General features: G+C 46.2%; 1 protein-coding gene across 1 annotated transcript in view; it reads left to right on the top strand.

The window, feature by feature from the left end:
• LOC115086154 overlaps positions 1–27,554 on the top strand; it is a 101,369-nt gene that overhangs the window by 20,537 nt on the left and 53,278 nt on the right. Inside the window, exons 2-3 of the mRNA XM_029592656.1 lie at positions 12,516–12,586; positions 14,763–14,843. Of these exons, the coding sequence (XP_029448516.1) occupies positions 12,516–12,586; positions 14,763–14,843 (152 nt within the window). The remainder of the gene's footprint in view (positions 1–12,515; positions 12,587–14,762; positions 14,844–27,554) is intronic.

The raw sequence follows: 27,554 nt of genomic DNA, 5'->3' as shown, positions 1-27,554 counted from the left end.
ACAATCATGTTACCCAAGCAAGTGGAACATCACCTTTCTTTTTAGTCTTTGGGAGACATCCGCGGATTCCTCTCACCATTGCTACACCCTCATCCTGTCTGGTCGTGGAGAACATGGTGCAATCGATGACCAAACTCTGGGGGGAGACTCTAAAACTGTTGCTACAAGCCTCCAGTAAAACCAAGAAACAGGCTGATAAAAGGAGGAGAAAGGGACCTTCCCTTCAGCCAGGAGATTTGGTGTGGTTAAACACTAAGAACCTCAAGTTACGTACCCCATCTCTAAAATTTGCACCTAAGTATGTAGGACCGTTTCCTGTTATTAAACAGATTAATGAAGTTTCCTTTAAACTCCAGTTGCCTCCTACTCTTCGTATCCACAACGTGTTTCACATCTCTTTACTTAAACCGGCAATATTGTCCTGGCCCTCCAAGAGAATCAAGAAAATGACTCCCCCTCTGATACAAGACAACACACAATATGAGATTAAAGAAATATTGGACTCCAGGAAAATCAGAGGATGATACAAAATTATTCAGAGTAGTTAAATCACAAGCGGATTGTGATACATTACAGGAGGACCTTGCAAGACTGGAAGATTGGGATTCCAAATGGCAGATGAAATTTAATGTGGACAAGTGCAAGGTGTTGCATATAGGGAAAAATAACCCTTGCTGTAGTTACACGATGTTAGGTTCCATATTAGGAGCTACCACCCAGGAAAAAGATCTAGGCATCATAGTGAATAATACTTTAAAACTGTCGGCTCAGTGTGCTGTAGCAGTCAAAAAAGCAAACAGAATGTTAGGAATTATTAGGAAGGGAATGGTTAATAAAACGGAAAATGTCATAATGCCTCTATATCGCTCCATGGTGAGACCGCACCTGGAATACTGTGTACAATTCTGGTCGCCGCATCTCAAAAAAGATATAGTTGCGATGGAGAAGGTGCAGAGAAGGGCAACCAAAATGATAAAGGGGATGGAACAGCTCCCCTATGAAGAAAGGCTGAAGAGGTTAGGGCTGTTCAGCTTGGAGAAGAGACGGCTGAGGGGGGATATGATAGAGGTCTTTAAGATCATGAGAGGTCTTGAATGGGTAGATATGAATCGGTTATTTACACTTTCGAATAATAGAAGGACTAGGGGGCATTCCATGAAGTTAGCAAGTAGCACATTTAAGACTAATCAGAGAAAATTCTTTTTCACTCAACGCACAATAAAGCTCTGGAATTTGTTGCCAGAGGATGTGGTTAGTGCAGTTAGTGTAGCTGGGTTCAAAAAGATCCCACTGATGCAATTAATTATACACCAACTAGCCTCTTTCTCTTCACAAACAATTCTCCAACACCTACTAATTCAAGGGAAAACTTTGCTCGGTGGTTTTTTTGTACGGTGGCTTTGTACAAGGATAACCAATTTTTAGTTATCCTTCTTGTTTGCCCCGTCTATTATTCTTTATTCTTTATATTTCTTTTTTTCTTTTTTTCTTTTACTTGTAAAATCCCTTCTCCCCCGGCCACTTGTCTGTTCTTATTATTATATACTTATCAAGGCCGCCGCCCTTGTCGCTTCTTATGGGTTTGGATCTGCCCGCCCGACATTGGCCATGTTTCGGCACCATGTGCCTGCTTCAGGGACTGCGGGAGAATAATCTACTGTGTCCAAACCACTCACTTTATACACGGGGTACTAAAAAAGCAATATTGACACTGTGAACCCGGTTTGGACACAGTAGATTATTCTCCCGCAGTCCCTGAAGCAGGCACATGGTGCCGAAACATGGCCAATGTCGGGCGGGCAGATTCGAACCCATAAGAAGCGACAAGGGCGGCGGCCTTGATAAGTATATAATAATAAGAACAGACAAGTGGGTCGGATAAGTAGCCGGGGGAGAAGGGATTTTACAAGTAAAAGAAAAAAAGAAAAATAGAAAAAAAGAAATATAAAGAATAAAGAATAATAGACGGGGCAAACAAGAAGGATAACTAAAAATTGGTTATCCTTGTACAAAGCCACCGTACAAAAAAACCACCGAGCAAGGTTTTCCCTTGAATTAGTAGGTGTTGGAGAATTGTTTGTGAAGGGAAAGAGGTTAGTTGGTGTATAATTAATTGCATCAGTGGCATGGGATCTTCTTAGTGTTTGGGTAATTGCCAGGTTCTTGTGGCCTGGTTTGGCCTCTGTTGGAAACAGGATGCTGGGCTTGATGGACCCTTGGTCTGACCCAGCATGGCAATTTCTTATGGGGTAGATTTTCAAATAGCGCGATTTGGCGTACTTTTGTTGGTGCATCAGGCGCAAACAGAAGTACGCTGGATTTTAGTAGATACGCGTGTAGCCGCGCGTATCCGCTAAAATCCGGGATCGGCGCGCGCAAGGCTATCGATTCCGTATAGCCGGCGCGCGCCGAGCCGCGCAGCCTACCTCCGTTCCCTCCGAGGCCGCTCTGAAATCGGAGCGGCCTCGGAGGGAACTTTCTTTTGCCCTCCCCTCATCTTCCCCTCCCTTCCCCTACCTAACCCACCCGCCCAGCCCTGTCTAAACCCCCCCCTTACCTTTGTCAGGGGATTTACGCCTCCCGGAGGGAGACGTAAATCCCCGTGCGCCAGCGGGGCCGCTAGCATGCCGGGACGCGACCTGGGGGCGGGTCCGGAGGGTGCGGCCACGCCCCCGGACCGCCCCGGGCCGTAACCACGCCCCCAGGCCCGCCCCCGAAATGCTACGTCCCGCCCCTAAAACGCCACGCGGATCGGGCCCGCCCCCTCGACACGCCCCCCTCGGAAAACCCCGGGACTTACGCGAGTCCCGGGGTCTGCGCGCGCCGGTAGGCCTATTGAACATAGGCGCACCGGCGCACAGGGCCCTGCTCGCCTAAATCCGGGCGGATTTAGGCGAGCAGGGCTCTGAAAATCCGCCCCTATGTTCTTATGTTCTTAATATCATGGAAAAATTTTGGTCCTGAGGAGAATTCTTGGGAGCCACATGAGAATATCCACGCATCTCATTTACTTCAACGATTTCACCAAAGATTTCCTCATAAACCTGGTCCGGGGAACTGGAGGAGAGAGCCTTGCGGGGGAGGTACTGTTACCACTCACGATCAGCAGGGTCCCGGGCTCTCGGCGTTTCCAGCACGCGGCGTCACTGGCAGGCAGCGGCATCACACTACACGCTTCAGGCTGAGGCCCCGCCCCCTTTAAGCGCGTCACTCCCGGAAGTCCAGCAAATTACATGGGAGAACTTCAGTATTTAAAGCCTCGAATTCAGCATAGCTTTGCCTCAGCTACAGGCTGTCTTGTGCTGGTGCTCTTCTCAGATACTGTTGTCTCCCTGCCTGACTTGGTTTGCCTCTCCATTTATTGTCTTGCCTTGCTACCTGCCTTGACCCGGACTGGACTTGGATTATTCTTGCCTTACTACCTGCCTCGACCCGGACCGGACTTGGATTATCTTGCCTTGCTACCTGCCTTGACCCGGACCGGTCCTGGACTACTCTGGCCAGTTACCACCCTACCCAGGACTGGATTTGGATCATTCCTGGTCTGCTTTAGCTGGCCGGGTGGACACCATCTTACTTACCGCCCTATATCCTTCCTCTTGGCCTAAAGGTAAGACTGTTAACCATCAAGGATTCACAAAATCGTAACAATACTTTAAATATTCCCAGCAAAGCTATATCTCCTCAAGACCGAGAACATGTATGGCCAAGAGACTCTGTCAAAGGCTTTTTCAGAGTTAAAGCCTATCGCCACAGTCTGTATGTTATTGGATTTGCAGACCGACATCGCCAAAGTCAGTTTCGCAATAAGGGAACAGGCAGCTCTCCCTTTAACAAACCCCATTTGATGGTTAGAAATGATAGAGGGGATAATCAGACTTAATCTATCTGCTAAGATTTTGGCAAAGATCTTCAGATCACAATTTAACAGGGAAATGGGCCTGTATGAAGCTGGGAAAAGTAAGTCTTTACCTGCCTTGGCCAACACCGTTATATATGCCTTATTAAAACCTGAGGGGAAAGAATCGTCCTTAAGGGCTTTTAGAAAACGGTTCCCCATAGGGGCAACAATGTGTTGATTTAGAATCTTATAATAGTCATGAGAAAACCCATCAGGTCCCAGTGCTTTGCAGATATTACTAGTTTTGATAACCTGAAGAATTTCAGCTGTCTGAATTGGGTGATTTAGAAATTCTAGTTGTTGCCGTGACATACTAGGTAATGGTAAGTCCTGAATAAAAATGTCCTCCTCTCTCTGACCTCCTGATCTATCCTCAGAGTATAGTTTTTCATAAAAAGTGTGGAATACTGCACAGATATCTGCACTTTTAGATACAGTATCACCCTGAGGGTTTTTAAGGGGTTTTTTAATATATGATGGCTCCCTTCCCCCCCCCCCCCCCATACTTTAACTGCATTCACCAGATACTTTCCCACTTTATTGCCATAACAAAAAAAATTGTTCTGTACATTGTAAAATTCTCTATGCTCTCGGGTGTAGACTGTATTTAAACTCTCTAAAATATGTTTATAGTCTTTTTTATGCTTATTAGAGCCCTTCTTCACCAGTGCTTCTTTTGCCATTTTTAGTTTCTCTTCTAATTGTAAGATTAACTTATTTAATCTTTTATTTCTGCCTATTGTATATGATGATATTCCCCTCTCATCACAGCCTTGCTGGTTTCCCAGAAAAGTACAGAAGAATCAGACTGTTGACTATTATTACTTTTAAACTCCTTCCATTTCATATGTAGGAATATATGAAAATCTATATCATCCCACAGATAACTAGGGAATCTCAATATTCTTTCCCCCATATCTTTCTCCCCCAATTTGAAGTCTACCCATATCAAGGAATGGTCTGAAATTACCGGGAGACCAATTTCCGCTTTAGTGACTTCTGTCAACGATTCATGAGATATCAAAATATAATCAATCTAGTTGTGTGGTCTAGAGACATGAATGCAATCCTTAAACTTGAGGTTTAAGACTCTCCAAACATCAATCAGATGCAGTTACTTACAGAGACATGCAGTCCCCTTACCCTTCATTTTACTTGACCCCTTTGTAATCTAATGAGGAATCACTTACACAGTTAGTCTCCCAACATCAGCAAAAGATACGGAGATGTGCTGGGTATTGCAGCACAAACTTCACTTGTTTCTTTATCAAAGTGGCACATAAAGGGTTGAACTCTTTACATGGGAATAGACATATCGATATGTCTTGGTAAACCACTTCCTGGTTTCAATGAAAAGATTGCATAATCAGCTATTTTTGTGACCAGTTCATAAAACAGGCTATTGTTATGCAGGGTCTAGTTTCCCCTTCGCTCTTACTGCCAAGCCTGTGTGCCCTTTCGATTTTTTGCTTCCCCATAAGTTCTGGGATATTTAGAGCCTCTGGTAGCCATTTGTCCAAGAACCCCACTAAATTGTATTCTTCCACATTCTTCGTTTGCCCTACTAGTCTTACATTATTTCATCTAGACCTATTCTCAATATCTTCCATTCTTTCTTCCTGCTTCTTTACTATCATTTCAAAAGCCGCAACTTTGCTTGTAATAGTCGTCACCTCATCCTCTGTCAGAGAGACTCTCCCTTCTGTCACATCCAGTCTCTGGCCAAAATCTGAAAATGCCACTTTAAGCTCTGATATCTGCTCAGAGTTAGAATTTAGCCTGCCATCTAAAGCAGCCACCAGCACTGTAGTCAATTCCACTATTGCCTGGTTGTTTATGGGACACTCACTTGAATTCTCAGCCTCGCTGGCCATCTTCTCTGCCAGCACTCGCGGTTTCTCTTGTTTTCCCCTTTTAAGAGCACAATCAAAGGCGATTTCTGCATATATGTATCAATAGACATAAGCTGATCTTACCAATCTGAAAAATGAGTCAACTTGAATTCTCGATGTGGTGGATTTCACCTGATTTTTGGAGGATGGCACCTGGAGCCAGCGCTAGCACGTCCGCCCTGACTCACCACATCACGTGATCTTGGTAAAGCAGCTTTTAAGCTACATGATAGGACAAAGCTGATAGTTGCTCAGAAGCGCAAGGTTCAGAATGTTGTATCTTTGAAGGATATTAACAAAACTGGGAAGTTAGCACTTCCTGATTATAGTGGTTGCAATAAATGCTAAAGTAACAAGGTGCCTTTAAGTGAAGAGCAAACAGAACAGAAAGATTCCAAATTATCTCTGTCAACTGATAAGCAGTTTAATACAAACTAAAAACATTCTTTGAAATGTCTGTATTACAAATGCTAGAATTCTGAAACAAAAGATGGGAGAGTTAGGGTGTATAGCACTGGATGAAGAGGTACATATAATTGGCATTTCAGAGACCTGGTAAAAGGAGGATAATCATTGAGAAAGTATGATACTAGGGTACAAATTATATTGCAATGATAGGATGAACCAAATTGGTGGAGGGGTGGCACTATATGTTAAAGAGGGCAAAGAGTCAAACACAAAAATAGTCCTGCAGGAAACAAAATGCACTGTATAATCTTAATGAATAGAAATTCCATGTGAGAAGGGGAATAGAATAACAGTGGGGGGTGTAGTACTGTCCACTTGGCCAGATGGAAAAGACAGATGATGAAATACTAACAGAAATTAGGGAAGCTAACAAAATTAGTGCCCCAGTAAAAATGGGTGATTTCAATTACCCTATTGACTGGGTTAATGTTACATCAGGACTGCTTCATGGAGCAGCTGGTACAAGAACCAACAAGAGGGAAACTATTTTAGACCCAATCTTTGGTGGATCAATAAAGTTTTTATTCTGGCAACCATAGCCATTCTATGTGTCTGGAGACAACTGGATGAGTCTTCTTTGACCCAGTGGTGCAATAGTATTCACAATTTATTGATTATGGAAGTACTTTAGAGCAAGCATTCTTCTTTCATGCTTAAAAAAAAAAAGAACAATGGATGTTTGGATGCCCTACATAATGTCATTGCCTCACAGAGCTCATAATCAAATACTGAATGACATAGATTACTAACTTATGTTTGTTACTGTAAGTCAATGCCCTCAGCAAAGGAGGGGGGATGGGGTGGGGAGGAGGTTGGGAGAGGGGAGGTTAGGTTGGGACTGGTTCCTATGTATTGAATAATGTAAAACATTAAATGAACATGTGGTATATATCAGGGTACAATATGTACCATATGTTTCAGGCCAACTTTGTTCACTTTTTATAATGTTAATAAACAGATTTAAACATAAAATTATCCTCTTTAATTCCTTACATTTACCACCAAAGAAGGTCTGGCTTTATTTGTACATCTGTTTGTAGACTGCTTTTTTTATTTCTTCAGGAAATGTTTCTTCATAGGAAGGATGGTAGATCCATAAAAGAGCTTCCCAGCGGAAGCAGTGGCATCTCTGGACAGAAGTATTTGGGGGGGGGGGGGGGGGGAAGCAACAGTGGAACAAACCAAAGTGACATTTATATACATCACATCCCCTGCCATTAAATTGGCTATAAAATATGCAATAAGAAAAAGTCCTAACATCTTTCTGTACAACTAAAAAAATCAGCCAGTTTCAACCTTCCAGTATAACAACCATTACAATTATTTGATAGCCTCATTCAACCAATTCTTCTATATGATGAGATTGAAGTCTAAAGTCTGTGCAAGAAGGGATAGAATCTCAATATAAATCCTACACTTTGTTCTATAACATCATCTGCATCCACAAAAAGTCTCCCAACAATGGACCTAGGATGTCGACCCTTACAATTCACCTTACAAAAAATAAACTGGCACATTCTGTATTCACCTCAGCAACAGTAGCACAGACATCTTCCAGTGCCAGACACTTTGTGAAGTAACACAAAACTTTAACAAAAAGAAACTTAGAACATATATAGCAATGCTGTCATACCCGTAACAGCACTGACTCCAAGGACTCAAACAGTAGCATCCCTACTTATGAAGAGGCAGCACTGGAAATATTCCACCAAACTCTGAGTCTACAGCACCAATACACCTCCTATTAGGAAAACAAAACAAGCCAGGCTGCTATAGATCTCTACACAGAAACTACATGCTAGCAGAATACCTCACCTCGGTTATACAGGCAGAAAACAGATAGACCCTCGCCAAAGAGAATAAACAGACCATAAAGTATAAATAGAAATGTGCAGACAAAAATTGAACTGGAAACTGCAACAAGCTAGACTATGTATTCAGTGCAACAGTGGAAAAACAGAAACATAACCATTCTTCATAAAATATGAAACAACAAAATCAGGAAATATAAAACATCAACTGTATTAATAAACATAATAAAAATTTCTAAACAGCTGACAGCTTCACTGACTCTTATCTGCTTCGCATGCAAAATACTGCATCTCAATGTGGACTACTGCTAGTTTGAGGGAATAGCACCACTGATCTTATCTTTATGCTTACATTCTGCATCCTTGGCCCTAAGGGTTTCTTTTTTTTCTTCCTGCACTGACTTTTTTCTGCTCCACAAGCAAAATATTTTATCTCAATGTGGGCCACTGCTAGATGGTACCAGTGATCTTATCTTTTCTATATGCTTTTATCCCGATTCCTTGGTCCCAAAGGACCACTCAAAGCAACTTACAACAAATTAAAATACAATTCATAATTATACCACATGCTAAAATAAATTGTATAAATATGGCTGAAATAAAATTCACTTAAAAAATTAATAATTCAATAAGAAAACAATAAAACCCTAATTGGTTCAGATCTTTTGTCTCTGGGGGAGGTCTCAATAGGTCAGAATTGGCACATAGCTCGGAGGCAAGATGGCCGCCACCAAGTAGGACCATGGGAAGATTCTGCTCGAGGAGAGGCATATACCTTTTTCTTGATTCTTTCTTAAAATATGCTCCGTACAAAAAGAAAAGGAAAATTGAGAGAGGTGAATGACTTACCCTTGGTTGATTCAACTCCAGAGAGCCAGGTCGCTGGAGGAATGATGCGGGAGCAAGCATTTTCCTCCCTGACCCTTGACACCACACTAAGCCCCAGAGAGCCGAGAAGGTCAGCTCACCCGGCAAACAACGGCACACCCTCTAGTGCCTTGGAAGTGGTGGGGACTCCTTCGACGGTGTTTCGAAGTGGAGCAGGAGCCACTGACCAAGAGACAAGCCCCGGAGAGAACTGAAAGAAGGAAGGAGTGAGGTGTGTAACCCCGGGAAGAGCTACGGAGGTGGTGATTTCGGATGTTACTCTGAGAGAACGACAGGGGCTAATGGCAGCTACACGACAAGGTACTGTGCAGAGGGAGAGCAGTAACATGGAAACGGGAGAAGGCCACTTAAGAGCCCTGACAGCAGGTTTAGAACCATCTATGATAAAAAAAATAGAACATTAGAAGGTATTTGGACTGCCTTGAAGTCGATAGAGCATTCTATCAAGACTTTATCGCAAGTGACTCTAGTTACAAGGGACCAGACTGTAACTAATAACAACCTTATTACATCTTATAGCAAACAAGCAGAGGAATTAGACAGAAGAATTACTTCTACTGAAAATATCCAACAGAAACTGATTGTTTCAGAAAAAGTTATGAATAAAAGAATTGAAGGGGTGGAGAATGCGCTTAGAGCGCACAATTTGAGAGTGCTTAATTTCCCGGTGATGAAATTTATTTCCCCCTACAACTTTTTAAAATGTACATGCAACAGGTTCTAAAAATTCCAGAAACTGCTAATCCTGTAATAGTTAAAGCATATTATTTACAACAACAGGCCCAAGCTGAAGAAATGGAACCAGAGGGAAATCAAACAAGAAGTATGGATTTAACCACTCTATTAGAAACTTCGAATATAGAAATTTCCCAACGAAAGCCTCTATTGATTTCCTTTGCATTCCTCTTGGAGCGCAATCAAATTTTGAGGCTTTTTCTTAAGAACAGGCAATTACTTTTCTTTGGTCGACCTATATGGATTTACCCGGATGTTATGAAGACAACCCAAATTCGTTGTAAAAATGTTCTCATGATGTGTTCAGAGGTTCTACAGTTAGGGGCTAGTTATATATTAAAGTACCCTTGTAAATGCTCTGTAAGGTATTTGAATGTACAGTATATATTTCATGAGCCTGAACAGCTCAGAGCCTTCTTGGAGGCGCGCTCCCAAGTAGCTCCAGTTACTAGCCCGGCTCAAGTAAATTAAGATAGCACTAGCACTACTCGATGATGTGGCCCTTTTTTCTTTCTAGTATTAAGGTTTGCTTTATGGATGCTCCCTTTCTGCCTCCCCAAAATTCTTATAAGCTTGATGTTGAGTACTGTATATGGAATACCTAAACTGTTATATTTCCTGGAATATTATTTGTACCAACGTCAAATTTTCTGTACAAGAGTTAAATGCTTGGGAATTGTTTCAAAAATTGAAAATAAAGAATTGAAAAAAAAAAAGAATTGGCACATATGCCTCAAATTGGCATCCTGTAACTACTGGAGTTCCCCAAGGCTCCACTCTTTCAGCCACATTCTTTAATGTCTATATGGCCTCTATGTGTAGGCTCTTAACTGGGCTTTGTTCAGGATACCGCTTGTATGCTGATGAAATACAATTTTTTATTCCTGTCCTGTCAACATGGTCTATCACATTTGATATACTGTCAATCTGTCTTTCATCTGTGAAGCAATAGTTTACTTCATAACAAGCTTGTCCTCAGTCTGAACAAAACCAAGATAATTATTCTTTGTAGAGTAAATTATTTGTTCCTTCTTCATTTAGATTTGAAGATACTATGATACCCATTTCCTCACAGGTTTAAATTTTGGGAGTCATTCTAAATTCAAATCTGGCTATATGTGATCATGTAAAAGCTGTTGTCAAAACGGGATTTTTTTTTTTTAAGCTGCGACTGTTGCTCAGACTAAGGACTTTGTTAGGCTTGTCTGAATTTTGCTCTGTACATCAGGCTTTGTTGTTTTCTGGCATGGTTCAGTCTTTATAGGGATGCCAACAAATGCACTAAGGGCGCTAGAAGCTTTACAGAATGTAGCAGCCAAGATGATCTTGTGTCAGGGCCTGCAGGCACATATTACACTGAGTCTGTGTGAATTACATTGGCTCCTAATTGAATGGCAGATTAAACATAAGATAACCATGATGGTTCACAAAATGCTAAGTGAAAATGCCTTTCCATGGACAAATGCAATGTTAGGCATTTCTAATCCCACGCATACACTCAGGTCCTCACTCAGAGGTCTATAGGATGTTGCTTCTCTGCATCAGGCTCATCTTGCAGAGACTCACGAAAAAGCATTTTCAGTTGCGGGACCGGTGTTATGGAACTCTTTCTCTGAGCAGTTCCATCTCACAAGGAAGGTAACTTTGAAATAGCCATGCGGGTGCACATGCTGGCTCACGCCAAGGTTGTGGCCATTTTATAACATGCGCACTTATATGTGCGCATGGTATAAAATAGGCTGTACGAGCGTACGTGTACACACAATTTTATATGGATGCGCGCATGTGCACGCAAATGCTGCCTCTACCGCATAGGTGGGGGAATTTTAGTAGACGCGCGCCGACGTGATTACCAGTTTCCCCAGTTCGTTCCCAGTTTGCCCAGGTAAAGGATAGCACGTCTTAACCTCCCTAGTTAATCAGCCTCCTTTCTACCCTGTTAGCCACGACCCTTAAAACCCTGCTGACTAGCCTAGCTATTTTTGTTTTAGGACTTACACATAGCAGAAAATAAGTTACACGGTAGGAGACCCTGGCGCGCTTGTGCACGTAAGTATTTTACGCGCTGGTTTCATTCATAAATCCTGGAACGCCCTTGTCCCACCCAGACCACATCCAGGCCCTACCCTTTTTTCAGAAAAACAATTTGTGTGTGTAGTACTGGGAGAAACGCGCGTACGCGTGCACCAGCCCAAATTCTACATGTATCTCCCGGCTTTAGCATGCGCCGGGCTTTTAAAATTTGTACAAAGATGTTTCATAAATTGCGTAAGAATTTATTTGTTGCAGCAAGCTTTTGCATAGTCAACATGGATTTTCTTCTTTGCTATGTTGAAATCAGCCTTTACTCTAGTAACCCCCACCCGGATGGGTTGCCAAGTTACAGGACCTAAAAACCCCATACTCGTCACTTTTAGTTGGTGAAAGCTTTTCCAAACAAGCAAGATAGCTCTGCCTGTGCAGAACAATAGACAATGAAGGAGCACTTTCTTACATTTAGGAATTCTCAGTTTCTGAACTCCCTGCCCAAAACAGCGACAGTACCAAAATCTTTTCCTAAGGCTTCACTTTCTTTTCTGATCTCTCTTCATTCTGTATTATTTGGAAAACTGTTTTGAAATACTTGGTCTAGACTTGGCTCAGCATCTTGGTCATTCAGGATCCCTTGGTTAAATTGTTTTCCATGTACATCTTAAAAAAGTTATCATGTTTTGTGAATTTCTCAGCGTAATTGGTCAAGCAAACTTTTCCCCTGTTTTTTTTTTTTTTTTTAATGCTTTTTGTAGAAGGTGACTTGCTCATCTGTCTCTGTTTAAGCAGGAACTCGAGGAAATCTCATGTGAGCAGCAATAACCAGACGTCCTCTGTGGTGGAACAGCTGGACAACTGTGGTATGTATAATGCCAGACATTCTTTAGCATCTTGCTCTCTCTGACTTCTACTTACTACAGGGCTGGCTCTGATCTGTAAGTCACGTGCTGTCACCTGCATTTTCACACTTACACAGCTGGGTTCCCTAAGTCAGCCTCTTGAAAGTCAGCTAGTGGAGATGTAGGATTTATGCAAGTCCTAAGAGTTATACTCACACATTTATTTAATGAGTTCAAGAATAATGCTAGTCCATTGATAGTTTTTTTCATAATTATCTTGCATTTTTATCACAAACTTTAAATACATACATTTTTCTGCGGATAAACTTCCTCTTGGCGTTTCTGGTATACTTCAAAAAATGGAGCCGCCATATAAATGAATGGAGGAGTATTTAAAGCTTTAATTGACTCAAACTCAGACCAATCACAACCCACTTCCTGCTTTAATGGCAGCCAATAGATGGTATTTCTTCATAGTAATGACATCCATTCAATGGTGTCATTCATTCCAAACGGATGTTCAGTGTTCAGTCTAAAAATCCAATACTGTTCCCTATAATTTAATAAGGAACGCGTATCACCTCCACGTAAAGAGGTTGGAACATGATCTATAACAGTCCATACCAGATTTGAAAAATCATGACCTGTTGTCAAACAATGTTGAACCATTGGGGCTTCCACATTCTTTGTATTGAGGCGACTCCGATGTTCCCGTAATCGAACTTTAATTGGTCTAGAAGTGCGTCCAACATATAATAAAGGACAATCACACTGTATAACATAGACTACATTAAGTGTATTGCAGTCAGATGAAAATTTTCTCCGAAAAATTTCTTTAGTAACTGGATGTTGCCAAGAGAGCCCCTCAATAGTTGAATTGCACATATCACAACAACCACACGATTTATGACCAACCATTTGTGATGTCACTTGATTAACTGTAGGTGTAGCCCGCACAACAAAGTTTTTTATATTTGAACCTCTCCGAAACAAGATCAGCGGAGGTTCCGAAAAGACAGAGTGTAAAGATAATATATGCCAATATTGTTGAACACTCTTAATAATAGCAGCTGACTGGTCCGTATGTTGCAACACCAAAACATCACGTTGTATTGATTTTTTAGATTGATATTCCAACAAAGATTGTCTAGGGGAATAACATGCTCGTTTATATGCTGCCCATATTGCTGAAAGTGGGTATCCTCTTTCCAAAAATCTTTTGGCCAAAATATATGATTGCTGTCTAAAGTCACAATCTAAAGAGCAAATACGTCTTAAATGGAAAAATAGACTTACGGGTAACCCATTTTTAAATGCTTTTGGATGGAAACTATGATATCTCAGTAAATTATTTCTTTCAGTTGTTTTGCGAAATAAAGAAGTTTTTATTGTACTGCCAACTTTAAGGATTAAAATGTCCAATGTTTTGGCATTGCATTAAACGTGGTTCATTATATACAAGATTGTCATATTATTACCACGATTTCTATCCAGTTGTTAGATATTTAGAGTCCATTGATAGTGGCAGTGCTACAAATCATGGCCCTGTATTCTATTTATAAAAGAATAAAATGTATATGCAATGTGTACATATATTTTTTCCTGTTTGGATAAGATAGAAATGATTAATCCCCACAGCTAAAAAAACATAGAAAGGATTCATAGAACATATTCTGAGAGGTGGAAAGGAGATACACTCGGATTCTTTTAAATAGAAAGGAGACACATACAAAGTTACATGGGGTAGAAAGGAGACACCTACTGTGTTATGTGAAATAGAAATGTATTTATTTATCTCCAATTTAAAACTCACCTTTCCATTCAAATCACTCATGAGACACTTAGCACATTTCTGTGATATGAAAAGCACTCCTGCTGGCTTCCTGGACTCATCCATAGTCAGGGTGTCACTCTCTGTGATACTGTGGTCTAAGTCAGAGGCTCGCTCATTGGAGGGGAAAGAATGTGATGATACCTGGCAGCAAGAAGGGTCAGTGAGGGTGATGGCCTTTGTGCACCCATGGTAGTGGGACGTGTTTTCTGACATGTTTAGTATTGCTGTCATATTCACGGGCATACTCCTTTGGCTCACAATGGGCCAGATGGACTAAGCATGTTTCCCCCAAAGGGAAAACCCTTTAGTACATCTATCCCAAATAACTTGTAAGAGCAAAAAGATGTTCTTATTCTCTGACAGATGTGACAGCGCCCTGCACTCGTAACGCAAATGACTCCAGTAGCTCAGATTCTGAACTCTACTCTTCAAGCAGACGCCCAGGTACCTCTCAAAACACCAGATTGTGGTGTAGGGTTCATTGCGCTTACTGTCAGATTAACGCCTATGTTGTCTGAGCACGGACTGTGTGTGTGGGGGGGGGGGGGGGGGGGGGGGGGCGGGACCTCGAACGAAGGGATCCTGCCTCCAAGAGAGAGAGAGATAAGCATTCTCTGCCCAAGACAGAGGGAGAGCCTTAACTGATCTTCATTACATTTTCAGTCTGATGTGAAGGGCTACGGACCCAGTTAACAACAGATAGTGCCAAAGGGAGAGCCGGAGTGGTAGTGGTAGCGTCGCAGGTATAGTAGTGCAGATCAACTCTGAGCATCCCCCTGGCGGCCCCTCCTTCTCCTCCTCCTCTCCCAGAAGAGAATGCTTCTGGGCTAAAAAAGAAGCAGGAAGGAAGGAAGAGGAGAGGAAGGACTGCCATGGGGGATGCTCACAGTTGTTCTGTATTACTGCCGTGGCAGAGCATGCTTCAGCTGCCGCTGCTAAACTGAGCCAACATGGAAATGAGACAAGGGGCCGTGAAAGCCAAAAGGGGACTGATGAAGGGCGAGGGATAGAAGGGAGAGAGCTATGGAGAGCTGGAAGAGGTGAGGGGGGAGAAGGATAGTGGGAATGAGAGATGAGATGGTGGAAGAGGTGAGGAGAGAATTTGCCAGTGTATGCACTGGCCATGCAAGAAGTACAGCAGCTGTGGCTCAGCATCACCCCTGGACTCCAACAGAGAGAGAGTTGCTGTCCACCACTTCTGAAGGTACAAAGGAAGGGGGGGGGGGAGGCAGGCAAAGAACTGAGTAGGGCTGGATTGGAGACATTACCAAGGGCTAAAAAAGCATTTTAGTCCGGTAAATCTGTTTTAAAGTGTGGCCCCTTAAACCGGTTAGATTTGTGCAGTTAAAATTGCAAGATGGTAAAAAAAGGAGCCAGGTGGAGGTGCTCCTGGGGCAGTCTTTCAAATTTATGGGGCAACCCTGGCCTCGCAAATGGCAGGCCTAAATCTACCCACTGATATTGAGCAGGTATATATAGCTGGATATTCAGTTGCACAACTAGTGAGGTTCAATATCTATGTAAAGATAACTGGCTAAATATACCCAGTTACTGTTGTGTTGGAGGTGGACCCTTGGCCCCAGGGGTCCACCTCCCTGGGGGTTGACGCTACCAGCAGGGCAAGCCCTATGTGTCCCCATCATTGGGAGGCGGAGCTGGCTGGGAGACGGAGGCCAACTGGAGCTTCGCCAATACCAGCCCTCATTCCCCGCAGGTTGAGCCCTTGGGTGCCGGGGCCGGCTGGTCTTAGGTGGGCCTCCGTCAGATGACTCCCTGTTGGAGAAGTGGTAGATAGCCGGGGACCCGAAGAGGTAACAGGAAGACTGCAGCAGGTCCGGACGAGGCAGGGATCCAGAGACCCAAGCACCAAAGAGGACCAGGAACAAGAACAGGTGATGCCTGGGTAGTAGTAGGCCAGAGCCAGAGGAGGCCAAGTTCAGGAAGATACCAGGAGACAAATGGAGGGCAGGCTGGCGTCAGAGCAGGCAGTGAGTAAGGCGAGGAACGGAGGTCAAGTAGAGTGAGAGTCGAAGCCTGAGGTCAGCCCTGAGCTTCGTCCAAAGCGTAGCAAGGGTCAAAGTCAGAGGTCAGTCCATGTATGGTCCAAAGCGTAGCAAGGGTCAAAGCCAAAGGTCAGTCCTGAGCATGGTCCAAAGCGTAGCAAGGGTCAAAGCCAAAGGTCAGTCCTGAGCGTGGTCCAAAGCGTAGCAAAGGTCAAAGCCAAAGGTCAGTCCAAACAAGGCTAGGCAGGGACCAGGAACGAGTCAGGAACAAGCAATGAGCACACGACAAGTATGGAGACCTGTTGCCAAGGCAAGGAACTAGTGGCGGGCCCTGCCTTAAATAGCAGGGACTGGTGACGTCATCAGCCGGGGCCGCGGGTTGGATTCCTGCCGCAGCCCCTTTAAAAGACAGCAAGGTGCGCGTGCGCCTAGAGGGCAGCAGGACGCTGGATGGCGGCGTCTCCCCACGGCACACATGGGGAGACCCGCCGGGAGCTGGGGAGATCCGCAGTGGAGCCAGAGACGGCCGAGGAGACAACAGAGGCTTGGGAGCGTAGGCAGCTGCCCACAGCCGCGAGGGAAGATGGGCCAGGACCGGGAGCTAGGCACCGGAGGTGAGTAGGCCCATTGCGGGCCTGCCGCGGACGGGGCACGCAACAGTTACCTTACCCGCTCAGTGTGTTTTTGAATATTGACCCCTCTGTGTATATATAAGTAAAATATACATGTATGTACATATATACTTTTTTCCATATTTTAGGTAGGTTGGGGGCCTTGATTATTTAGTGCCAGGGACCCAAAAATCCTTACTTTGTCCCTAATAGTGCTCTGATAGTGCCCCCTTAACCAGACCAGACCTTGGATCCTATATTTCTTTTCCCATCATTCCCCATTTCTGCCTCGCTTTCCAACTGCCAACACCATCTCCATGAAGGAACACACCGAGCTTAACCCTTCAGTGTCCGTGTAATGTGCAACTGTCCTCTATCTCGTTCCCTGGAGTCCTGCATGCATCAGCTCCATGGCACAACCATCCCCCCTCACTGCCATCAGGAGACTCAAACCCCAAATGACAGTCCTCGGAAAACTGTGATCATAGAAATGCAGGAGGGCCTCTCCTGCCAGACTGACTACTGGTGATTTTGTACCTCTGGAGTAAATCAGGACATATTAATTGGTGCCATACAAAGAACATTTTTTTACCGGCACGCTAAGAAAAAGATCTCCTGATGCAGTAAGCTGAGGGCTCACTAATGCACTGGGGGTTTTCAGAAAGCCCTCAAACCCAAAAATGTGCCCACAAAAATGATTAGCATGCATAAACCAAGACTTATGCGCAGAAAACAAGAGTTAGAACAAATCATGATTTATGTGCAAAAAAGATGTTTTCTATGTATAAAATACAAAATGTGCACAAAGGGGCAGATTTTAAAAGCCCTACGCGCATCGAGCCTATTTTGCATAGGCCCGGCGACACGTGCAAGCCCCGGGATGCACGTTTGTCCGGGGGCTTTGTGAAAGGGGAGAGGTGGGGGCGGGACCGAGGCCTCCGGCACAGTGGCCGTGCCGGGGGATCGGGCGCCGGCACTTGGCCGGCGTGCGCAACCTACGCCTGCCCGGAGGGAGGCGCAACTTCCAAAATAAAGGTTAGGATGGGTTTTAGGTAGGACTGGGGGGCGGGTTAGGTAGGGGAAGGGAGGGGAAGGTGGGGAGGGGCGGAAGGAAAGTTCCCTCTGAGGCCGATCCGATTTCAGAGTGGCCTCGGAGGGAACAGGGAAAGCCATCGGGGCTCCCCTATGGCTCGGCGCGCGCATGTTATAAAATTGGGCGTAGATTTGTGTGCGCTGGGTTGTGCACACAAATCTACGCCTGCGCGTAGGTACTAAAATCTGCCCCAAAGCACGTTCTCTCTGTGCAGAAAACACAATTCATGTACCTGCATCGATCCATTAAGGCCAACAGCTTGTTATCGTGGTTGTGATCTGCTTCCTCATCAGAGTCACCGCAGTCCACAATGAGGATGTCATCCGCTACTGTCTCAAAACCACTGAGCTCTGCTAAGTTTGTGCTGTTTCCACTGATACACCTCTGGTGCTACTGAGACTCCATCTTGAGCCATCTTTTTCTGACCCACGGGAGACTCCAGCTTGAGCCATCTGAGACTCCAGCTTGAGCCATCTTTTTCTGACCCACGGGATCCAGAAGGTTGTCATCAGACTCAGTGCTAGGTTTAGAAACTTTGGATCGATACAAATTTCAGCTTCTCTGGTTTCCTTACTCCAACCATGTTGCTTATCTAGTCAGTTGGCTTGGTCTCTGGTGCGAGATGACCACCTTCATATCTGTCCAGCTGTGCTTTTACATCTGGCTTTATAGCTACTGATATATTGTATGGAGCACATTGGATTAATAAAATACTGGGATCAAAATGGACTTCTCTTGGAACAGATTCCACTGGTCCATGAAACACATCAGCTTATGCATTGATCTGCTGCTGTCTTGACAACTGTCTGGTGCACTGATGTTCTACGCAGATTCATCCAGCAAGAATGGTGAACTGGATCAATCCAAGATGCTCACATGTTGAACCATCTATTTATTTATTTATTTATTTGAAACCATTTGTATCCTGCACCATCCGCAGTTCGGGGCAGGTAACAATCATACATATGCAATATTCCTTTATGGCATAACATAAAACCGCAAATTAAAACAAAATAGAACGACCACTGCCTAAAGATCTTAGACATGCATTTTTTACTGGATAGAATTCAGTCAAACCAATGCTGGGTATGGTAGCTTGAATAGGAGAATTTTTAATGTCTTTTTTAAATCATTTGAACATTTTATACTTTTGAGTTTGGTTGGTAAGGAGTTCCACATTGACAGTCTGGCAATGGAAAAACCCCTTTCCCGGTGTGGGGGGAGCTGTCGAGCTGGTGGCACGTCTAGTACAATTTGTGAAGAAGAGCGCAGAGTTCTGGAGGAGGTGTAAAGTTTGACGGTGGAGCAGATCCAGGGTGAGGAAACATTATTGAGTAGGTTATGTACAATGACTGCGAGGTTATATTGGATTTGCTGCTGAACTGGCAGCCAGTGTAGTTTTTTTTAGAAGCGGGGTGATATGATCATGGGATTTAATGCCTGACAGTAGACTGGCAGCGGAGTTTTGGACAAGTTGCAGGGATTTGATTGAATATTGAGAGAGACCTGCATAAAGTGAGTTGCAGTGGTCTAGGGTAAGGCAGTATTAGTGTTTGTAGGAAACACAACATCCCATGTGAAAAAGTTCCATATGACATATCATGAGCTCTTCTGAATATGCTTTCAATTTTGTGTCATTCAGTTCTAGTTGTATCCTCAGTACCAACTTCATCTTATCTTTCAGACACATGCAGGGCTGGAGAGTAGGGGATGGGAGACCTTGGAGATTGGAATTGGGGGAAATTCCTTTACCCTCCCCCCCCCACCACACCCCTAAAACGTAGAGTGTCATAAGTGCTTCTTTGAAATAGACCGCAGGAGCAGGCTCTTCCTTAGCAGAGTTGTACTACTGTTCGGCTTGGGTATTTAGTGTCTTCACTAATCTGGCTCCTAAGGCAATTGCTATGTTGCCAATGACTAAATCCAGGCCTGGACACATGACATTACATCTCCCTGGAGTCCCTCTGACAGGATTGCAGTTTATTGTTTAATCTGAGAGTGACAAACCATTTGTGTCTTCTTGTTGGCATAGTGTCTGAGCATTCCTTTGAGAAGATCACATCAGTACTGAACAAGTCTGCATCAACTGACTCTGATGTCTCTTCCAACTTATGCAGCTTTACTTGCTACGTTTCACCTTTTACTTGATAGACACACTCTTGCAAAATGATTTAGGCTACCGCATGACCTACATGTTTTTCCATATGCTGGACATTGTTCTTGATCTCACTTATGTACATTATCACAATACCTACATGTTGCAGATTTGATTGCAGGTAAGTTACCCTGCTATTATTTATTGCAGTAGCCATCTATGCTTATCTGTTACATTAAAACTGTTAGCCTGCCGGTCCTGTTCCATAGTTCTCATTTGCAAATCAGTAAGCTCCACAGTGTGATGTATTTCAGATTCAGATAACTTTATTGGCATGACAATTTTATATGTTGCCAATGTAATACACAGAATGATTAAAATTTAAAAAAGGTAAGAAAAAGAGGGAAAATTACAAAATCATAATAACTTACGTAAAGGTACAAACTGTTACGCATGCCGTCCGCGGCAGACCCGCGGCACAGCCCTCTCACCTCTCTGCAGTAACTCCAGCTCCTGGTGTTGTGAAGAATGGAATTCGTGGATCCTTGGGCCGGCTGACTGGAGAACACACTCCGGTCGATTGGAAAGGAGCCGGTAGGCGGAACAAGGCAGGTGCAGCGAAGATAGAGTTCACCCTGGAAACCCGAGACCCCCCCAGGAGGAGCCCGTAGGGGTCCGGGTCGCTGGGACTTAGGAGATCCGAAGGTAGGAGTCAGAAGAGTCGGGCAGGAGTTCGGGGGTCGAGGCCGGCAGAAGACAAGCGAGGCGAGCAGAAGTCCAGTGGTCGAGGCAGGCAAAAGACAAGCGAGACGTGCAGAAGTCCAGTGGTCGAGGCAGGCAGAAGACAAGCGAGACGAGCAGAAGTCCAGTGGTCGAGGCAGGCAGAAGACAAGCGAGACGAGCAGAAGTCCAGTGGTCGAGGCAGGCAGAAGACAAGTGAGACGAGCAGAAGTCCAGTGGTCGAGGCAGGCAGAAGACAAGCGAAAGCTGGAAGTACTGGAACGAAGCCGCAGGGAACAAACAAAACAAGGAAACTGGAACAAGGCAGGACCGGAACGTCGCTGGAACACAGGAACAAACAGGAACCAAGGAACAACAGGAGCAAGCAAGATCCAGCAGGAAGCAACTAAGCACTCACAGGAGCGACCTCGTTGCAAGGCGAGGTAGGAGAGACTGAGCTGGCTTTAAATAGGGAGCCAGCGTCTGACGTCAGATTGTGGGCGGTTCAGCACCTCCTGGTGCTGGACCTACAAAAGCCGTCCCCTCGCGCGCGCGTTCCTGGGCAGGGGGAGGAGCTGAAACGAGGCTCGGCGGCGTCTCCACGAGGGAGACGCCATTGCCATGCTGCCGGGCAGGCCCGGACCCCGGAGGAGCGCGGCGGAGACGGAGGGACGCGGCAGCGCTGGGGAAGTCGGCCCGAAGGTAGGGAGCCGGTCGCCAGCCTGGCGACCGGAATCGCAACAGTACCCCCTCCTTTACGCCCCCTCTTCAAAGGACCGGGTTTATGGGGATGGTCCAAATGAAATTGGCGCAGGAGAGATTTGTCTAAGATGTTGCGAGCAGGTTCCCAAGTATTGTCCTCGTCTCCGCATCCCTCCCATGCAAGTAAATACTCCCACCGTCGGTTGAGGAACCGAACATCCAAAACGTCCCGTACCTGGAAAGTGGGATCATCGTCCGTGGGAGCTGAAGAAGACTGAGGTGGTCGAGGATGGAATCCTGAGAGTATGAGTGGTTTCAGTAGAGAGACGTGAAAAACGTCATGAATGCGCAAGGTGCTGGGCAGCCGTAAGCGGTAAGATACCAAACCCACTCTCTCCGCTATCCGAAAAGGACCGCAAAATTTAGGTGCAAGCTTTTTGGAAGGTTGACGAAGATGGAGATTCTTAGTACTGAGCCATACCTTGTCTCCTGGAAGATACTGGGGAGCAGGTCTTCGATGTTGATCTACATAGCGTTTAGAAGAGAGTGCGACCCTTTGAAGACGATGTTGAGTGGAAGTCCAGAGCCTCCCCAGTTGGTTAGCGCTAGATTGGGCGGCAGGAGAAGAGACAGGTACTGGAACTGGCAAAGGTGGTTTCAGCTGTTTACCGTAGACGATCTGAAAGGGGGACCTTCCAGTAGCAGTATGTACGTGATTGTTGTAAGCGAACTCAGCCCAGGGCAACAGATCCACCCAATTGTCTTGTCTATGATTGATGAAAGCTCGCAAGAATAGTTTCAAAGACCGGTTCATTCGTTCAGTTTGGCCGTTGCTCTGTGGATGAAAGGCAGTAGAGAAACTTAACTGAATCTTGAACTTTTTGCATAGAGCTTTCCAGTACCGAGCGGTGAATTGGGGACCACGGTCTGAAACGATGTCTTGAGGTAAACCATGGATGCGAAAAATATGATGACAGAACAGAGAGGCCAACTCGGTAGCAGAAGGAAGTTTAGCAAGTGGCACGAAGTGAGCCATCTTAGAAAAACTGTCCACTGTGACCCATACTACCGTCTTGCCGCGAGAAGATGGAAGTTCTACTATAAAGTCCGTGGCAATATGTGTCCAAGGTTCCGTAGGAACGGGTAATGGCTGTAATAACCCCCTCGGGGAGCCAATCAGAGGCTTTTGCAGGGCGCACGTGGGGCATGAGCCAACGTAAAGGTCAATGTCACGCCGAAGACCAGGCCACCAGTAAAAGCGGTTAATCAGGTCTAGGGTTCTTCGTGCTCCCGCATGCCCTCCAGTAAGGGAGTCATGACCCCACGCCAAAACCTTTTTACGAAGTCCTTGGGGTACAGTGACCTTGGTAGTCGAATCAAGAGGAGTAACGCTTAATTGGACACATGCAGGATCCAGAATATGTTGCAGTGCCTCCTCTTCCTCAAACTGAGTGGTGCGAGAAAGGGCGTCCGCCCGGGCATTCTTTTCCGCGGGCCGATACTTAAGCGTAAAATCAAAGCGGCTGAAGAACAGCGACCATCTCGCCTGCCGGGGATTTAGTCGTTGAGCTTGAGCTAAGTACTGTAAGTTTTTATGGTCGGTATAAACAGTCACTGGGTAGTTTGCTCCCTCCAACCACTGTCTCCATTCTTCGAAGGCAAGTTTGATGGCAAGGAGTTCCTTGTCTCCAATGCCATAGTTGCATTCAGCCGGCGAGAATTTTTTGGAGAAGTAGGAGCAAGGCATAAATTTGCCTGAGGCATCGTGTTGACTAAGCACGGCTCCAACTGCTAGACTGGAAGCGTCTACCTCAATGATGAAAGGGTACTGCGGGTTCGGATGGCGTAAGCAAGAGGCTTGCAAAAATGCTTGTTTTAGTTCTTCAAAAGCTAGGCAAGCATCAGAAGGCCAGTCATGGGTGTTGGCCCCCTTGCGGGTAAGTGCGGTGAGGGGAGCCACCTTTCGAGAGTAGTATGGTATAAAGTGTCTGTAAAAGTTAGCAAAGCCGAGAAATCGTTGGAGAGCCTTTAAGCCAGAAGGACGAGGCCATTTGGTAATAGCGGAAACCTTCTCAGGGTCCATCTGGAATCCAGTGGAAGACACAATGTACCCCAAAAAGGGAAGTGAGTCACACTCGAACTGACACTTCTCCAGTTTGGCGTATAGATGGTTATCTCTTAAGACTTGTAATACACGTTTGACGTGATGACGATGTGTGTGCAGATCTGGAGAGTAGATCAAGACATCGTCGAGGTATACGATGACGAAGGAGTGGAGCATCTCACGAAGTACCTCGTTCATGAGGTTCTGGAAGATGGCTGGGGCGTTACATAACCCGAAGGGCATTACCAGATATTCATAGTGCCCGTCTCGGGTGTTGAAAGCCGTCTTCCATTCGTCTCCTGGACGGATACGAACCAGGTTGTAAGCCCCACGTAGATCGAGTTTCGTGAAAACTTTAGCTCCTTGTAATCTGTCAAGTAATTCAGGTATCAAAGGAAGCGGATACCGGTCCTTCTTAGTGATGGTATTCAACCCTCTGTAATCGATGCAGGGTCTGAGGGTACCGTCTTTCTTTGCTATGAAAAAGAAGCCCGCCCCAGCAGGTGAGTGCGAGGGGCGAATGAAGCCCTTGGCAAGATTTTCAGAAATATAGTCTGACATAGCCCGAGTTTCAGGTAACGACAGAGGGTAGACTCTGCCTCGTGGTGGAGTGGTGCCAGGAAGGAGTTCAATAGCGCAGTCGAAAGGTCGATGAGCTGGAAGAAGTTCTGCTTTCTTTTTAGAGAAGACATCTGAAAATTCCTGATAAGCTGAAGGGAGCTCCAAGGCTGCTTGACAACACGGAACTGTGGATCTCAGAGGCAAGTCCAGGCAGTGTTGAAAGCAGAAAGGACTCCATTGGGCAACTTGTAGAGAATCCCAATGAATTAGTGGTGCGTGCAGTTGCAGCCACGGAAGCCCCAATACTATGGGATGCACCGATTTCTCCAGCACCAGAAAGGAGATACTTTCAGAATGAAGGATTCCGGTCCGAAGAGTGAGAGCCTTAGTGATTTCAGAGATGTCACCTGGCAACGGTGTGCCTCGAATAGAGGTGACCCGCAACGGAGGTTCTCTGGGTATTGTTGGAAGTCCGAGCTGATGTACTAATTCTTTCAAAATAAAGTTCCCTCCAGCCCCAGAGTCAATAAAGGCTAAAGTTTGGAATGAACCTTCAGGATATATCAAGGTCACAGGTACTGTACATTGAGGAGCAGCATTAAGACAACCTAGGGAGATCTCCTCTCTCTGCCCTAGGCTCAGGCGTTTTCCGGCCTCAGTGGACACTGAGCCAGAAGGTGACCCTTGGTACCACAGTACAGACATAGTCCAAGAGAACGCCGACGCTTCCTTTCTTCCTCGGTTAAAGGTGTCCGACCAATCTGCATGGGCTCTTCAGTGGGTTTATGAGCCGAAGTGGACGGTGTCCGGGGAGAAGCGGCCAGAGGTCTTGAGAAGGAGGGAGCCAGAGAAACTGGTCGACAAACCACTCGACCCTCCTTCGCGCGTTGCTGTAAGCGCCGGTCTATTTTCCCGGCTAAGTCTATCACCTAGTTCAAGGTGGGAGGAACGTCTCGAGCCATCAGCTCGTCCTTTATACGGCCGGCGAGACCCTCCAAGAAAATACCTCGCAAGCAATTGTCTTGCCACCCTAATTCCATAGCCAGGGTGCGGAACTCGATTGCGTAGTCTGCCAGCGAACGAGGCCCTTGTTTCAACTGAAGAATTTCCGTAGTGGCGGTAGAATGACGAGCAGGCTCATCGAAGGTTTGTTTGAAATGAGCCACAAAGCTATTTAGGTCGTGCAGCATAGAGTCCTGATGTTCCCACAAGGGGGATGCCCATAGCATCGCCTTCCCATCTAGTAGTGACAAAATATATGCCACCTTGACGGCATCAGAGGGGAATTGCCCCGGCAGCAGGGAAAAGCGAATGAAACATTGGTTCAAGAAGGCCCTGCACGTCTTGGCGTCTCCAGAATAACGTGTGGGAGCCGGAAGTTGAGTTGGTACTGAAGACTGTGGTGCCGGAGCCGGAGGCGGAGGCGGGGCTGCCTCAGGAGGCCGGGCATCTAGGCGACTTGCCAGGCGGTCGACTGTAGCAGCCAACAGTTCAAGACATTGCTGTTGCTGCTGAATTCTTTGGGCCATTCCCAGAATGGCTTGCAGACCAGAAGCGTCCGCCGGATCCATGGCCTTGCAAACTGTTGTGAAGAACGGAATTCGTGGATCCTTGGGCCGGCTGACTGGAGAACACACTCCGGTCGATGGGAAAGGAGCCGGTAGGCGGAACAAGGCAGGTGCAGTGAAGATAGAGTTCACCCTGGAAACCCGAGACCCCCCCAGGAGGAGCCCGTAGGGGTCCGGGTCGCTGGGACTTAGGAGATCCGAAGGTAGGAGTCAGAAGAGTCGGGCAGGAGTTCGGGGGTCGAGGCCGGCAGAAGACAAGCGAGGCGAGCAGAAGTCCAGTGGTCGAGGCAGGCAGAAGACAAGCGAGACGAGCAGAAGTCCAGTGGTCGAGGCAGGCAGAAGACAAGCGAGACGAGCAGAAGTCCAGTGGTCGAGGCAGGCAGAAGACAAGCGAGACGAGCAGAAGTCCAGTGGTCGAGGCAGGCAGAAGACAAGCGAAAGCTGGAAGTACTGGAACGAAGCCGCAGGGAACAAACAAAACAAGGAAACTGGAACAAGGCAGGACCGGAACGTTGCTGGAACACAGGAACAAACAGGAACCAAGGAACAACAGGAGCAAGCAAGATCCAGCAGGAAGCAACTAAGCACTCACAGGAGCGACCTCGTTGCAAGGCGAGGTAGGAGAGACTGAGCTGGCTTTAAATAGGGAGCCAGCGTCTGACGTCAGATTGTGGGCGGTTCAGCACCTCCTGGTGCTGGACCTACAAAAGCCGTCCCCTCGCGCGCGCATTCCTGGGCAGGGGGAGGAGCTGAAACGAGGCTCGGCGGCGTCTCCACGAGGGAGACGCCATTACCATGCTGCCGGGCAGGCCCGGACCCCGGAGGAGCGCGGCGGAGACGGAGGGACGCGGCAGCGCTGGGGAAGTCGGCCCGAAGGTAGGGAGCCGGTCGCCAGCCTGGCGACCAGAATCGCAACACCTGGCTCCTTGTCTCTGGCGGCAGTGGGCCGCCAGCTCCATCCTCGGGCTTCCCCGAGTGCCTCTGGCTTAGCTACAGTACCTGGCGTTCCCGGTCCAGCCACCACCTCCATCGCTTCACGTTGGGCCTCTCTGCATGGCCCATGGTGAAACATTGCTACACGGCACTGTGCCCCTCCCTAGGCGCGCGCATGCGCATCTCCAATGTTTAAGTAGGGCCCACAGCAGGAACCTAGCTGCGGCTCCGGATGATGATGTCAGTGGAGCACCGGTACTTAAGCCCGGGCCCCGCTCCCTAGCTTTGCCTTTGCAATAGGTCTCCTCGCTGGTCGAGTACTCGTTTCCTCCTGAGAGATTCGTTCCTGTTCCTCGCTGTTCCTGATTCCTTGCCTCTACGTTCCTGCTCTATATCTTCCCTCAGATTGCATACACGGACTTTGACTTTGCTTTGCCTGACCACGCCGTTGACTCTTTCCAGACCCAGACCTCTGCATTGCCTGACCATGCCGTTGACTCTCTCCAGACCCGGACCTCTGCATTGCCTGACTACGCTGTTGACTCTCTCCAGACCCAGACCTCTGTATTGCCTGACTATGCCGTTGCCTCTCTCCAGACCCTCGACCTAGCTGCGGCTCCGGATGATGATGTCAGTGGAGCACCGGTACTTAAGCCCGGGCCCCGCTCCCTAGCTTTGCCTTTGCAATAGGTCTCCTCGCTGGTCGAGTACTCGTTTCCTCCTGAGAGATTCGTTCCTGTTCCTCGCTGTTCCTGATTCCTTGCC

Source organism: Rhinatrema bivittatum, chromosome 2 (assembly GCF_901001135.1).
Source record: "Rhinatrema bivittatum chromosome 2, aRhiBiv1.1, whole genome shotgun sequence".
NCBI classification, from domain to species: domain Eukaryota; kingdom Metazoa; phylum Chordata; class Amphibia; order Gymnophiona; family Rhinatrematidae; genus Rhinatrema; species Rhinatrema bivittatum.
The sequence above is the reverse complement of the archived record's forward strand: the minus strand, read 5'-3'. Positions and strand labels throughout refer to the sequence as shown.